Source organism: Salvia hispanica, chromosome 1 (genome assembly GCF_023119035.1).
Source record: "Salvia hispanica cultivar TCC Black 2014 chromosome 1, UniMelb_Shisp_WGS_1.0, whole genome shotgun sequence".
NCBI lineage: Eukaryota > Viridiplantae > Streptophyta > Magnoliopsida > Lamiales > Lamiaceae > Salvia > Salvia hispanica.
In genome coordinates this window covers 24,477,214-24,491,868 of record NC_062965.1, presented here as the reverse complement: position 1 = coordinate 24,491,868, position 14,655 = coordinate 24,477,214, and the positions used below count along the sequence as shown (strand labels likewise).

The 14,655-nt window shown below is 34.9% G+C and overlaps 2 protein-coding genes across 3 annotated transcripts; both read left to right on the top strand.

Moving 5' to 3' along the window:
* The first annotated feature begins 2,036 nt into the window (after nucleotides 1-2,036).
* Nucleotides 2,037-4,683, top strand: LOC125208426. Of its 2 annotated transcripts, XM_048108042.1 has the most exons (4): nucleotides 2,037-2,713; nucleotides 3,638-3,740; nucleotides 3,810-3,854; nucleotides 3,945-4,683. In XM_048108042.1, exons 1-4 carry the CDS (start codon nucleotides 2,483-2,485, stop codon nucleotides 4,427-4,429), a joined length of 864 nt encoding a protein of 287 aa, XP_047963999.1. In that variant the 5' UTR covers nucleotides 2,037-2,482; the 3' UTR covers nucleotides 4,430-4,683. The 2 variants fall into 2 exon arrangements, with proteins under 2 accessions (XP_047963999.1, XP_047963993.1); XM_048108036.1 differs by having other exon boundaries at nucleotides 3,638-3,854.
* Nucleotides 4,684-7,489: 2,806 nt separating this feature from the next.
* LOC125208417 (glucan endo-1,3-beta-glucosidase-like) lies at nucleotides 7,490-11,794 on the top strand. The gene is made up of 4 exons (XM_048108024.1): nucleotides 7,490-8,161; nucleotides 9,282-9,717; nucleotides 11,202-11,475; nucleotides 11,566-11,794. Exons 1-4 carry the CDS (start codon nucleotides 7,557-7,559, stop codon nucleotides 11,592-11,594), a joined length of 1,344 nt encoding a protein of 447 aa, XP_047963981.1. The 5' UTR covers nucleotides 7,490-7,556; the 3' UTR covers nucleotides 11,595-11,794.
* The last annotated feature ends 2,861 nt before the right edge of the window (nucleotides 11,795-14,655 follow it).

Sequence of the window (14,655 nt, the reverse complement as noted above, 5' to 3'; positions counted from 1 at the left end):
AAGTTTAAGAATATTTGACAACTATAAAGAAATATATGGCCCACAACTTTAGGCAAGACTTCTGTGATCACTTGATATTATTCTATTTTAAAAGGTAATGAAGATTGCTCTCTCCGTATGCCAATAAACGTCTTACTCTCTGATGCTCGGGTTCTAAGAAATGTGAATGAATGTGCAGAAAAATAGTAGAATGTTGATCTCAGTTTTGTGGAGTAAACTAGCAAAAGGGAATTGATTAAATAATTGTGGAGATATCAAAATAACAAAATGAGACATATCATGAAGAGAATATCTCTAATTTGTTGAAACACTCCATTGTTATTTACTTTGTCTTTTTTTCCTTCCATCCATAAAATTAGTGTTTATAAATTTAGAATACTTGCAAAAACTTTCTGTATTTCTAAAATGTATGTGTGAAGTTATTGGCCTTTAACTACATCAATTTTTATGGAATTCATGAATTGCACATGATTGGACTATACATCAACTTTCGATTTATCACGACTTTACTACCATGAAATTAAAATCCTCAAATTTTATGATGATATGGAAACCGGAAATTGTCTGCATAAACTCATGTTATACGACGTCGTTTTGAGCCTAAAGAAACGAAGCTTACTCTGGGGTTTGAAAACAACGCAAATTTTGTGAATTTGATATTAATTTGTGAGTAAAGTTCCGTGTATATTCATCATACGTTGATGATTACTTCAAAGTTTGGTTTAAACTAATAATTAGGTAATCTTTAGATGCTTGAGCTGGACATTGCTATATTCTGTCTTATGTAAGTCTTCCATATGCATGTGCAATAATAATACTCCATTTCAATAATTCTTGTTTTATGTCTTCTCAAAATGCAAATATTATTCCAAAAAACTAAATTGAATTAAATTGCCCATTTTCGCCTTACAAATGTACTAGCAATCTATCTATCATATACTAACACCCCAAAATATGAACATTTAAAACAAAAAAAAAGGCAAAAAAAGTTGGGGTGGTGTTATTACTGTTCCCTCTTTTTTGAGCAAACACTCGTGAATATATTTATTTCTATATCCTCATTTCAGTCTCATGAAAGCGATGAAATAAAGGAGGGGAAAGTGTTTTAAGTTTGAACTTTTGAAATATTGAACCATCCACAGTTAATTTATGGCCACCAATAATATATGAGCATTACCGCCATTACCTTTTGGATTCTTTATTTTAGCCAATCATATTATATACTTATATTTATATATTTGGTCAAATAATTGTAACTTTTAATAACAGAAAAAACCTAAAAGAACAGTCAGCCAATGAGTGATTCCATTTGTGCATGGTCCAGTTCCCATTTTACCCTAATCACATTGTTTGTATTTGCACAAGTATTGAAAATTACATTGAAAAAGAAAATTATACAGTAAACTTTCTGCTATATTCATAGTATTTATTATGAAAATCGATTAATCTAGAGATTTAATAAATAAATAAATAATTGTATGCTGATTGTATGCTAGTAAGGATGTTGAACATTCAGATTTCGACTATGATTTATTCTTAATCCGAATATTTGCTCTTTGAGAGAATATATACAAAGTACGAATAAAAAATTTTATAACTAAATACAAACCGAGAAATAAAAAATCAGAAAAAAAATCAAATACATTAGATTAGAAATATTTTAATAATTTATGGTATTCAATTTTTTTCCAATTTTAAAAAATACTAATCTGAATCAAATCGAAAATCCAATTTTCAAGAAATTAAAACTCGATCTGATTCGTAAATAAAACAATTGAAACCAAATATTTGGTTCTATCTATTATGCCATTTAAATCAAAAATATTTTTATCATCCCTATATACAAGTAAAATGAGTTCAAAAATATTAGGCACGTATTAATTGAGGCTAATTTTATGGTCACAAAATAATCATGAACCCTTAAACTTGGGCATTACGAAACAAATCGACATGTCCATTTCCGTCATTTCACACGCACACATATATTATATGTATAATGTATCTGTTATGATATGCACTCTGGTAGTTGCGTTCTTCTTCTTCCTCCTCCTCCTCTGTCTACCTAAATCTCTCATCTCCCTTTTCCTATTTCATTGCATTTATTTATTCATTACAATTCATATCCGTATAATGTTTCATTTCTATTCATTATCTGGATTGGGAAAGGCTGTTTCGACGTCAAATCCGAGCTTATTAATCTGTTGATTGAGTTTTCCTAGGAACACAAATGATTCAATTGTTTTACAGATTTACAAAATTCAGCAATTTCGAATTCGATTGACCAATAATTATTTTTTGCCGTTCAATCAGGATTCGAATTTGTCGTTTTCGTCCGTCCACGAATTCTTTTTCCCTAATCTTATCCGGCAGATTGTGAATTGTTTCCTCTGGCTCTCCGGATTAATATAACCTTAGGATTATTTTTTTCCTTTTTCAGTTTTTTGCAAAAGAAATTTTGAATTGGTTAGAAGTGTAATTTGCAATGGTGGTTGGTGGTGGAATGAACTGTGGGATTTATAGGTCGTCGTCCAATGAGTTGTGGCCGAAACAGGCTAGTGGAGGGGGTGCAGTCAGTCATGAGAGCGAGCATGATTTGGCACTGATGGTTAATGATTTTCTCGAGAATGGGAACAGTTGTGGGGCCGATTCCCGATACAGCAGCGACAGCGACTCCAGTCTCTCTGATCTCCTGCAGCTCGCTGACAAAATCTCCGTTAGTCCCTCTCTCTCTATATAAAGCAGAAAATTGTTTTGGTAGGGGCTATATATTTTTTTTTGAGTTCGGAATTTTAGAAAATAGTTTTTCTATATCGCACCAGATGATAGAGACTTTTGCATAACGATTTATACAAAATTTGTAATTTTTTTTAACTTGGTAGGGGCTTAAGAACTGTGTTTGTGTTTGTGTTTGTGTTAGGAAATGATTTTGTGGGACACAATTGAATGACAAAGTGTTATGATCAGTTTCAATTGACAGACTGTCTTGATAATTGATAAATATTGTACTTGAAACCAAACTTTTGCTTTGGTGAAATCAATTCTAATTCTTTAATTTTTGAGGTGATAGAGTTGTTCATAGTTTGGATATAGTGGTTGAATTATTGATAGAGAAGTAAATGATTTGTAGCTGGAATTAGCTGGATTTGTTAAGGTAAAACTGATGCTTGTGCATACTTAATTTATGTTCAAGTTTTGTAGGCATTGATGCTAGAAAGGGAAAATGGGTGTAAAAGGCATTTGGCACAATAAAATCATGGTTGTTGATTGTTTCTTGCTGAATAGTTCGACTTGAAACCGAGACCTTTCGCCCCTCTAGCAATAATCACTCTACCACTAGGCCAGACACACTGAACCAACACTTTCTCTTTATGTGTATAGAGGTGTGTTTGTGCTGGTTAAGGAAATGCTATTCAAGGAAACAATTGCTGGAAAAAGTGTTTGTTAATATCTGTCTTGATTAATAGTTTACTTGAAATTGAACTGTCTGCTTTTGTGAATTCAATTCCTGTTCAATAATTTTTAGCTGATTTTTGAGCAGTGGTTAATGTATGAGGCCAAATGTATCAGATTCGAGTCTACTTTCTTTTTCAATGGTTATATGTGTGTATATATGAACTATTTGTGTTTGGTTCTGCAGTATTTCAAGATGACGATGGATCAGTACGAAAACGACTTGCTGTCCGTGGTGAATTCCCTCGCGCTCTCAATCAACGAACGAGACCTCCACGTTTCGAACTCAGGTCCGTGCAAAGCCAGCTGCATCCGGTTTTCCCTTGTAAAACAGCTGAGACTGTCCGGTTATGATGCAGGCCTCTGCACGTCTCGGTGGCAGGGGAGCGGTAAAGTCCCCGGAGGTAAAATCACAGCCTCCCCGTCCCTCTCTGTTCATGATTTGTGCTTAGAAATACTCGTTCTAATACGACACAATCTCCCGTTGCATACAGGCGATCACGAGTACATTGATGTGATCCGCTACAACGACACAGGAGGGGCCACAGACCACGTGATCATCGACATAAACTTCAGGAGCCAGTTCGAGATCGCCAGAGCTGTGGACTCGTACGACAGGATCCTCAACTCGCTTCCCGTTATCTACGTTGGCTCGTTCGCAAGGCTCAAGCAGTTTCTTCAGGTAATGGTGGAAGCTGCTCGATTTTCTTTGAAGCAGAACTCGATGCCTCTGCCTCCGTGGAGATCGCTTGCTTACTTGCAAGCGAAGTGGCAGTCTCCGCATCAGAGGAGGTCTGATTCTGCTGAAATCGACACGAACATATCTGATCGTGTCGATGATCACAAGAAGTGCGCGGGGCATCTCATGAGGCTGCATTCGTTGCTTCTATCGGAGATTGAAGTCGAACGAACTCTGAAACCGTATAACCGGGATAGGAGGGCGAAGACGGAGAGGCGGAGGTATGCATCTTTCCATTAGGAGACGTGCGAATAAGCTTCAATGGCCAATGAATTTACACAAATAAATTGCATTTTTCACTACATTTTTCACAAATAGTGAATGCTGGGAGAGTTTTTTTTTGTCATTGCGGGAATTTTGTTGTTGTTTTGTGATTTTCTGATGTATTTTAGCAGCTGTCAAACTGCATAACTCATGGAGTATCTTTTTTATTGTATGAATGAGATATGCTGTTGGATTTTCTTTTCTCAGAATCTACCACGGTCCACGGCTCACTTTTTGTGGTGTCTTTGTCTGAATGTTTTGTGGAGTACTAGATTTTAAGATGAGTAGATTTTTGATGTTGTTTTTATAGTTTACTTGTCTAACAGGAGCAAAGTCGATAAAAATGATTCTCTCTCTCATATATGTGTTTAATTTTTCCATTTTGTTCTGTATGTTATTAACTGAATGTCACATTAACTTTTCTCTATATTTACTACTACTATTATCACGTATTTTTGCAAATTTATTTCACTCATATTTTATTACTAATATTAAACTAATACTATATCCGTTCATGGTGAGTGATAGACGAAGGAAAATTTGATTAATTATTATTAATGAAAATAGAAAACTCTTAATTAGGAAGGAAAATTACCATAAATAAATTAAACTAATTTTGATAAATGTGTTAAATGAAAATGAAATAAATTTATTTTTAATAGACTAATGAAGTAATTTATTAGACCCGGCAATTTGTTTTAATCTTTGCACAAATAGGATGAAGAGATGTAATTCACTGCTACTATTACTATTTTTTAAAATTATTATTAGTATTATTTATTATAGCAAATTACTACTGTTTTTAAGCAGTGTAAAATGCCAATATTTCGGTCATTCTTTTTTTTTCATTTCTCCTTTTATTTTTAACACGTTGGTTGGCATTGCTCAAATAGTAAAATCAGATATTTTTTGTGTTAATCAAATAGTACAATGTCGGTCCCCTCAAAAATTAAAAATAAATAAATTGCTGTAACTTGTGTTTTTTTGTGGTAACATAGATTAGTATCCAATGAATGCCCAACAATGTTGACCACATTCTATCTTGTTTCTTTGTCATAATTCATCCTGACATTTCCTTAGTAGACTCGACACGTTACTTCATCTAATGTTGACGTTTCAAAATTTTCCTCTGATCCAAAATAAAAAAGGTCTTTTTTTGACACCTCGTGTTGTAAATAATTGCCTAAATCGTCGAACAAATATTAAATTTAATTCGTTTGTGATTGATTCTAATTTATTACCGGATTTAATTACTCCATCATTTTCCGATTAATTGTCACTCTTTGACTGGATATGGATTTTAAGAAATGTAAAAAGAAAGTTGGTTGAAAAAGTTAGTGGAATATGGAACCTATCTACCATTTATGTGGTAAAAATAAAGTATGACAATTATCAAGAGAGAAAAAGAGTGACAATTAATCGGGGATGAAGTAAGTATAATTTTGATAAATTTTCAATTGTTTTCATAATTTCATACTAAAAAATAAATAATTTTATTTAAATCAAAATCATAACAAGTCAAATTATACTACTGTCATATAACAAAATTCACCCAAACAATCTTCACTATCCAATTGATTGCATAAAATTAAAACTTCACATTATTTAAATGAAAATACAATCTGGAAAGTGATATTAAATCAACATCTGCTGCATATGTCGGGATTCGTGTAACGTTCAGCTTGTTCCACGATGCAGATCTAAATAGAGCATCCATGCTTAATAAATGTATTCACTTTTTTATATATATACTTTATTAATTATACATTAAATTACATAAAATTTACAATTAAAGTATTAAATAATTTCATCCATAATATTAGTTTGCATCTGGCATGGTTCTAACAAGTTAAAAGTAAGCTTTAATATGATAAAATGTCAATCCAATTTTAACTCATTGCATCTTAATAAAAGTTTGTTTTTTGTCATTTCAATTTATTTGCAATGATAAGTAACTCCTAGTATTCTATTCTTATTACAAAACTAATTATATATAAAAGCAAGATTTATATTCGTCTATATTTTTATTTTCAATTATAGTTTGTTCATGTTTCACAAAATTTTGGGTTCCATTTATAACAATAAGATATGTGAGACTTGAAATAAACAAAAAAGCAATGTGAGAAAATCCAAAAGCATGAGTAAAGCATCCCATAGAAAATTATATTCTTGAAAATAGCATGACGTGTATAATGAGCAAGCTCATAAATCTCATTATTACAATTACACATTACCGTTGAGACAACACTCATCTCTAAATCCATCATTATTTTAACTTTTCCACCAAATATATACGCGTTTCTTATCCCAAATAATAAATCCATCATTATCCCAATTTTACTACGCGTTTCTAACCACACACACTCTTTACACGTAATTCAACTCTTCATTTCCAATTCCTCGTCTCACTATTTTCCCCATTTCCTCTAATTACTCGACCCATAGACATTTTATCTAGAATATTTATCATAAAATTTCTAAACATTTTATCTATTGATTTTGTATACTAATTTTGAAATTTATATACTCTACAATTTTTTTCATTGCCTCCGTTAATTGTCCCATTTACTATTTTTGGCAAACTCTCATTTCGTTATTTTCGTTAAAGTCCCCATTAATTATTCTATTTCAGTTTCATTATTTTTAAGTGGATTCCATACCCTACTAATTCAATTACTCATAGTTATTATAAAAGTTAAGTATTATATTAAATTTTCCTTCCACTTTTGTAAATAAATTTAAACAATTTCTCAAAACATGTATCAATCAAATACTATGAGAAAATATTAGAATCAAGTATCAAATTATTAATTTAATAAAAGAAACTATTTGATTTAGTGTATATTGTTTTATTGTATAACATAGTAAATTTGATTAAAGTTACTAAAAAGTAAGTAATCAAATTATTTTAACAACAAAATCTTGATAATTTTTAAATTTAGTATACAAAATTAAAAAGAAATGAAAAATATAAATTCACCACAAATAACCTTTTACCCAAATCCAATTCATTAAAAAAAAGTCCAACAACAATCCCAATTCCCTTACATAAAAGCTCAAAACCCCTTCCCAAATCCTCCATTTCTCTCCACACAAACAAACAATGGCCCCTCTTCTTCAGCTCCTCCTCTTCCTCCCCTTCCTCCTCTCCTCCGCCTCCGCGATCGGCGTCAACTACGGCACCCTGGGCGACAACCTCCCCTCCCCCACCCAAGTCGCCCACTTCCTCCAACACTCCACCACCATCGACCGCATCAAAATCTTCGACACCAACCCGGACATCCTCCGCGCCTTCGCCGGCACCGGCATCCTCGTCGCCGTCACCGTCCCCAACGGCGAGATCCCCGCCCTCACCGACCCCGCCTACGCCCGCTCCTACGTCGCCTCCCACATCGCCCCCTTCCACCCCAAGACCACCATCAACTACATCCTCGTCGGCACTGAGGTCCTCCACTGGGGCCCGCAGCCCCTCGTGGACAACCTCGTCCGCGCCATGAGGTCCCTCCACTCCGCCCTCTTGCAGGCTAACCTCACATCTATTAAGATCACCACGGCCCACTCGCTCGGAATCCTCGAGTCGTCCGAGCCGCCCAGCCTCGCCCGGTTCCGCCCGGGATGGGATAAGGGCGTGCTCGCCCCGCTGCTGCAGTTCCACCGCGAGACCAAAACGCCCTTCATGGTTAACCCTTACCCTTACTTTGGATACAGGTAAGTATTCGTGTACGTTTATTGGCCTAGTGGTTAATGTCTGAAGCCAAAGATGCCGAGTTTTACAGCTCACTGGCACATTTTTGGTATCTTTGAAAACTGACATGTAAATGTATAAATAAATAAATTTTGCCGTTATACAATTTATTTAGGAAAATTTTAATAGCTTTAGCTACTGAAGGTTTTTTTTTCTGCCATTTTTTGGTATATTTTATAAAAGTAGAAAAGAAATGATTGTTTTGTATCGATTTTACTACTATAATAATTAAGTTGGTGTCTAAATGTTAGGAATTAGGAATTGATTGTTGCTCTATGTTTTTGGGGTATATAATAGAGCAATGATAAACAACCAAATTTTATACCACCAAAACAAGATTATATTAGCTATTTTGATGTGTTAATTAAATATTAAAATAATAAATATAGTTAGTTAACAAATTAAAAACAATTTATTAGTCTTTGGTCTCATTTTCAATTTTTTATTTTTATATTTGAATTATTTCTCTATTATTTTTTAAATTTGAATTAAAGTATGCATTAATTACATTTTATGGTTCAAAAAAAATTTAAAAATTATACACAAATACCGTAATATTATGCACGTTCCCTATACTATATGTGTGTCTATATTTTTTAATTAAATGTATATATAAATTACTTTTTCTCTCAAATAAACCAATTTTTGGTTGTACAAAATTTGGTTGCATAGACTTATTGTATATAATAACCAAATGGATTTTTCGATGTAGTAGTATAAAAAAATTCTAATAGCTTTAATTTGGCTTGCTTTAATTACAATTTTTAATTATTTAATTTTGAAATTAAGTTAGTATTAAGTAGTATGAATTAGGAATTGATTTTGATTTGAGCTTTTGGGTTAGTATATAGTAACAATATGGACTTTTTAACGTATAAGATACAAATTCTAATGAATTTGGTATTTTACTGCGAAATGTCAAGGAAGAGATTTTTTGTACTGTATGTGGTTGTGAGATGGAGTATGAAATAATCTCTCTAGCGGTGTAATTTTAAGATATACTTAGATATTACTAGTAACTAATTTAGACATTGATTTTCATGATTGAGGTTATTAAAGTTATAAATTCCGGCTTGATTGCAGTCCCAAAAATGCCGATTTCGCACTTTTCCGGCCGAACAAGGGCGTTTTCGACAAGTACACGAAGCGTACGTACGGGAACATGTTCGACATGCTGATGGACGCGGTGTATGTGTCGATGATGAAGCTCGGGTACAAGGACGTGGAGATCGCGGTGGGGGAGACGGGGTGGTCTTCGGATGGGGAGCCGTTCGAGAAGCCGAGGTGCTCGTTGGAGAACGCGAAGGCGTACAATGGGGAGCTTGTGAGGAAGTACAATGCCGGGAGGGGAACGCCGCTGATGCCGAGGAAGAAGTTCGATGTGTACTTGTTTGCATTGTTTAACGAGAACCAGAAGACCGGGCCGGCTTCGGAGAAGAATTTCGGGCTCTTTCGAGGTGATTTCGAGCAGGTTTATGATGCTGGGGTTCTCCGGGCTGACGCTTCTGCACCTGTTAAGGTAATGTTTTAAGCTTCTTTTTCTTTTGCTGTTTTAAGAAATTTTGAATGTTAGTTGGATTTGTGCTTTTAAATAATGGTAATGATATGTTTTACTTGTTAGTTAGTATGTTTAGCTAGGTATAGCAGTGAAAAAGATGTTCAGTATGATGAATTAGATAATACTTAAATTTTACTAGTAATGTGTTTTTAGCCCGAAATAGTAGTGAAAAAGGCTTAGTTTGATGGATTAGGTGTGAAAGAGAAGCATAAATCTATAATATAAAGGATATTGTGATGAGATTTTAATGTGATTAGATGATTCATGGGGTAGTTATTTATGGACGTTTGATTGTGACAATTTGGTTTTATTTTTCTAATTATACTTAAAGAACTAAAAGGCCTTATGTAACTCATTTATAGTAAAATTGATTTTTTAAGAATTATGCTTTCGCTTTATATTATATGGCGAATGGCGAATTAGTTAAAGTACATGAATTTGACTTGAGGGTCTTTTAAATCAATTGAAGATAATGATAAAATAATTTTTTAGTACTATATGAAATTAAAATATAATGAAGATGGGTAGCATGTGAGCTGTCTATTGCCTGTTTTCTTTAACTTTGAAATTTGAATCTTGTCCTTATTTTTTTGCCCATTATTATTATGCTTTAATTGTTCTCTCTTTCACCTTTTCGAATCTCGAATTCCCATACGCCATCTGTCTTGCTGCATACTCTAGATTTATTTTTTTGTTCCCTCTTCTTAATTTTTTAATCATCAATTTCTCCTTGTAGTCCCAACAAATAATTTAGAAAATTGGTTAATTATAAAATATACTATGTGGAGTACTTGATTGATATTTTCTACATCTTCTAGTTTTGCTCATCATACAAATTGTTGTAGTAGTAATACAGAGCTCATAAATTTCAGAAGCTTATAAGATGTGATTTTTAAATAGCTTAACTGCTTAAGTTATGAATGTGTTTGGATAATTGAACTTATAAGCTAGATAAAAATATTGTACGTTGTGGAAAAAAAATTAAAATTAGAGAGAGAGAGAAATGGAAGAAGGGTAAAATTAGAATGACAAACTATGGTAGGGTTATTTTGGTATGAAGATTGTTGTTTATGAAATATGAAAAATGAGTTGTAGTTGAAGGACTTGTTTTCCGAGATATAATAAGTTGAAGCTTATTTTATAAATTGTTTAGGAGTAGAAGTTGTTCAAAAGCTTGTTTTATCAAACGCAGTCTAAACTCACAGTACGAATCCGCATGAAATTAATGCGTCAGTGTCTAGCTTTGTCGCGTCGGTGTTCTTATTGTGTTGATATGAACTTTATGTTCTATGTTTTTAATATTTTAATGTTATCTATTTTATGGATCCGCTCCTTGCAAAATTATGTTCTGAATTCGCTACTTCCTTTTACTTAGTAAACCGTCAATGTTATGCGGTATCTTGTTGCCAAAACTGACGAAGCTTCGGTTTTATGAAAACAATCAGCCTGCTCCAAAAACACCACCCGGGACCCAAGGCGGGAAGAAGTGGTGTGTGCCAAAGCCGGAGGCGAGCGATGCTGCTCTGCAAGCGAACATCGACTACGTGTGCAGCCAGGGAATCGACTGCAGCCCAATTCAGGCAGGCGGCGGTTGCTTCGACCCAAACAACGTTAGGGCTCATGCCTCTTTCGTCATGAACTCCTACTATCAGAAGGAAGGCCGTCACGACTTCAACTGCGATTTCTCCGGCTCGGCTGTCATCACCACTACTGATCCCAGTATGATTCTTCCCCTCTCCTCTTACCTTAATCCAATTTTTAATGTTGTTTTCATTTTCTAAAAATAATTTGTTTGTTTGTTTGTTGTAGGTAATGGTCCTTGCAAATACCTTTCCTGATTCCTAGGGGAGGAAGTTTTCTCTTACATATTGAGGGGAAAATAACATTTATTTGTTGATTTTAGGGCATCTACTAATCTTTGTAATTTATGCTTCTTCATCTACCCCTCACCCCTTGAAAAAAAAACAAAAAATGTATGATGGGAGAAAATTATTATGTAGAAATTATGGCATGGAGTAGTTACATTATTATCTATTGATTTATGATTCCATGAAATTACATTTCAGCATTATAAAGTGCAAAGTTCAGTTTAAGTTGACCTGAAAATTTGATAGTTAACAGCATTGTTCATTAATTTGGCATATGATATCCAATTACTAAATTGCAGGTATAGTTGTAAAAATCTAGAGAAATTATATGTTTGTAATGTCGTGCATGTTGATTATGGAGTTCGGAAGGAAGTTAATTAATCCCCGGCAGCGGCAATCCAAATGTCCTAGGCCTCGGGAGTGTGGAGTTTCAGGAGGCAAAACTTTGGGTTGCCATAAGGGGGATTTTAGAGCATCCGCACTGCAGCGGTTGCAAAATCGCCGTCCGTCCGTCCAGTGCTAGCGGTAAGGACGAGTTTCGTCTCACTGCACAAGCAAGTTGGGTTGATCCGCAGCACTGGCACGACGCCAGTTTAGCTTAAGAGCACGGCCTCAGCAGGACCGAGCACCCTTACGTGAAGGGCCGGGCAGCCGTTCGATTGGCTGCAATTTGGTTGGCATATTCAATTTTTTTTTTTTAAATTCGAAATTAATTTAAAAAAAAAAACATTTTTAAATGAAAAAATATTCACTTTCTAAAAATTATAAAAATTTTCTAACCCACTTTTAATTTATTTAATTTTTTTCCCCAAAATTCAAATTTCATCTATAAATACTCATACTCAACACACAAAAAAATCACATTCTCATCTATTCTATCATCTGCATTACATTCTCTCATCTTTTTTTCTCATATTCTCTCATCTAAATTCCACCACACTACACAATGTCGTCCCATGACTCACCTCTCCCAAGCATCGCTATTGGAACCACGACGGGGTTCGACTCGACTCATTCCCTAGTTCGAACGCAATGCCCTTCCTCGAACCCAAGGTTCGCAAGTTCCGGGTGGCTACCGCCCTTACCCTGTGGACGACCAAATGCCTTCGGGTTCGGGTGGGCACCCGAATCCGGATCGGGAGGGAGCGGCAACTTTACTCCTACTCCTACTTCTATTCCTACTCCTACTCCTCCTACTCATCCTACTCGTGGCACCCTCACCCCGTACACTCCGGGTGAGATGGTGGCAATGTTCAAAGCCTACTTGGTAGTCTCCGAAGATCCGGAAGTTGGCACGAACCAAACCGGGGAAACGTATTGGTGGCGCATCACTCGTCTTTACAATGAAACCCGGCCGGGGGGAACCATCTATCGCAATGATAGTATGGTGTGCAATTGCATCTTCAGATGCAACAACGCAATCGGTAAGTTCCAGGGGTATTACCTCTAGGAAGAGCGTGATGGGGTTTGGTGCCCCTTGCACAGCGGAAGACTTGTACAAAACAAATAAATCAGATACGGATCTATTTGACCGATTATGGGATCAATCAATTCACATGTTAACCAAATAATTGCACGCTAGAGAGCAAATAATTCATGCTCAAAGAAAATAAATCCTAAAACGTGAATACTACGGTTTAGAGTTACCGATTTGATTCTCCAAAGAATCGTCGATTGCTCGCGCCTTCTCCACGTGATCATCGTCAATACTAGACCACAGATCTTCTCTCTGGTTCCCGAACTGTATCTCGATATCAGGGTGGACCGATCTTATCAAAATACTAGGACTCGAATAAAGAAGACAGAAGAAATCCTTCTCCAATTAGGAGAGAAATTCGAACTCCTCTAGGTAGAGGGGGACGAAAATTATGAATAATAATAATGAATGAATGATTTATGTCTCCTTTATTCTCCTATTTATATTAAGTTCCTTTTGGGCCCAGACAGGGATCTATGGAATGTTTTGGATATGGGCTCGCCCAATTAGCTTTTTACTAATTAAATTGAACCCACAATTTAATACAAGCTTATATTGGAATATTACGAGCAACCACTACAGAAGTAATATTGAACTCTCCCCCATCTAAATCCGAAATTACAAGTAATCCGGGTTTCCGTTATTTATATTATTTATTTCCCGTGCTTAAGATATAAATGTCCATTAATTAATTAATGTCTGCTATGGACTTAATTAATTAACATCTTATTAATTCCAAGAGTTTAATTAATTCAGGTATCGTCTGTAATTAATTAATTACCTGTAAATACCACTACATAAGTAATATTGCACTCCCATCCAAATCCGAAATTACAAGTAATCCGGGTTTCCGTTATTTATATTATTTATTTCCCGTGCTTAAGATATAAATGTCCATTAATTAATTAATGTCTGCTATGGACTTAATTAATTAACATCTTATTAATTCCAAGAGTGGACTTAGCAAGAATCATTTATTTATTATTCATAGAGTAATAAAAGTCCAACTGGCTAGTTTTCCGAATAATAAAACCTTGTTCGAGCTCCTCTTGAGGACATTATCAAACGAGACTCACCTCGCGCACGTTTCAACATAATAGCAATCCTAGCACCGCTAGATATTAATCACCACTACCCAATATATCAGGATTATTGGGTTGCGAAAAACCCGCACCATTTGATAAGTCAAAGTAGTGCATAATCAATACTGTATGCTCAATGCTAACATATGTAGATAAAGAAATAGTATTTGATCAAGACCTAGTCTTTCAGTAGATAGCATAAAGACACGTCTTGCTGTTAGATCCATTCAGTGCTATACCACACCAATGTCATCTTATTTCAATAAGGCTTAGAAATATGCGGACTGACATTGCAACCTTTCACGATAGGTAGCCAAAGCCTATCTAGGTTGTGAAATTCTTCTTTTTCTTTTGCAAAGCATTGCTCAGATTCAGAAAACGAATCATCTGGCCAACACCCGCAGCAGGTGAAATTCCATTGTGCCAGTCTAGATGCGTTACGAAACGTTTTCTTTTTCTTCTTAAAGTGTTG

Bases quoted from the DNA above. Each gene is read 5' to 3' on its own strand.
- LOC125208417 (XM_048108024.1), top strand. From the start codon at position 7,557: ATGGCCCCTCTTCTTCAGCTCCTCCTCTTCCTCCCCTTCCTCCTCTCC. The intron at 8,162-9,281 runs GTAAGTATTCGT...GCTTGATTGCAG, and splicing joins TACCCTTACTTTGGATACAG to TCCCAAAAATGCCGATTTCG. The intron at 11,476-11,565 runs GTATGATTCTTC...TGTTTGTTGTAG, and splicing joins CATCACCACTACTGATCCCA to GTAATGGTCCTTGCAAATAC.
- LOC125208426 (XM_048108036.1), top strand. From the start codon at position 2,483: ATGGTGGTTGGTGGTGGAATGAACTGTGGGATTTATAGGTCGTCGTCC. The intron at 2,714-3,637 runs GTTAGTCCCTCT...TTGGTTCTGCAG, and splicing joins AGCTCGCTGACAAAATCTCC to TATTTCAAGATGACGATGGA. The intron at 3,855-3,944 runs GTAAAATCACAG...CGTTGCATACAG, and splicing joins GAGCGGTAAAGTCCCCGGAG to GCGATCACGAGTACATTGAT.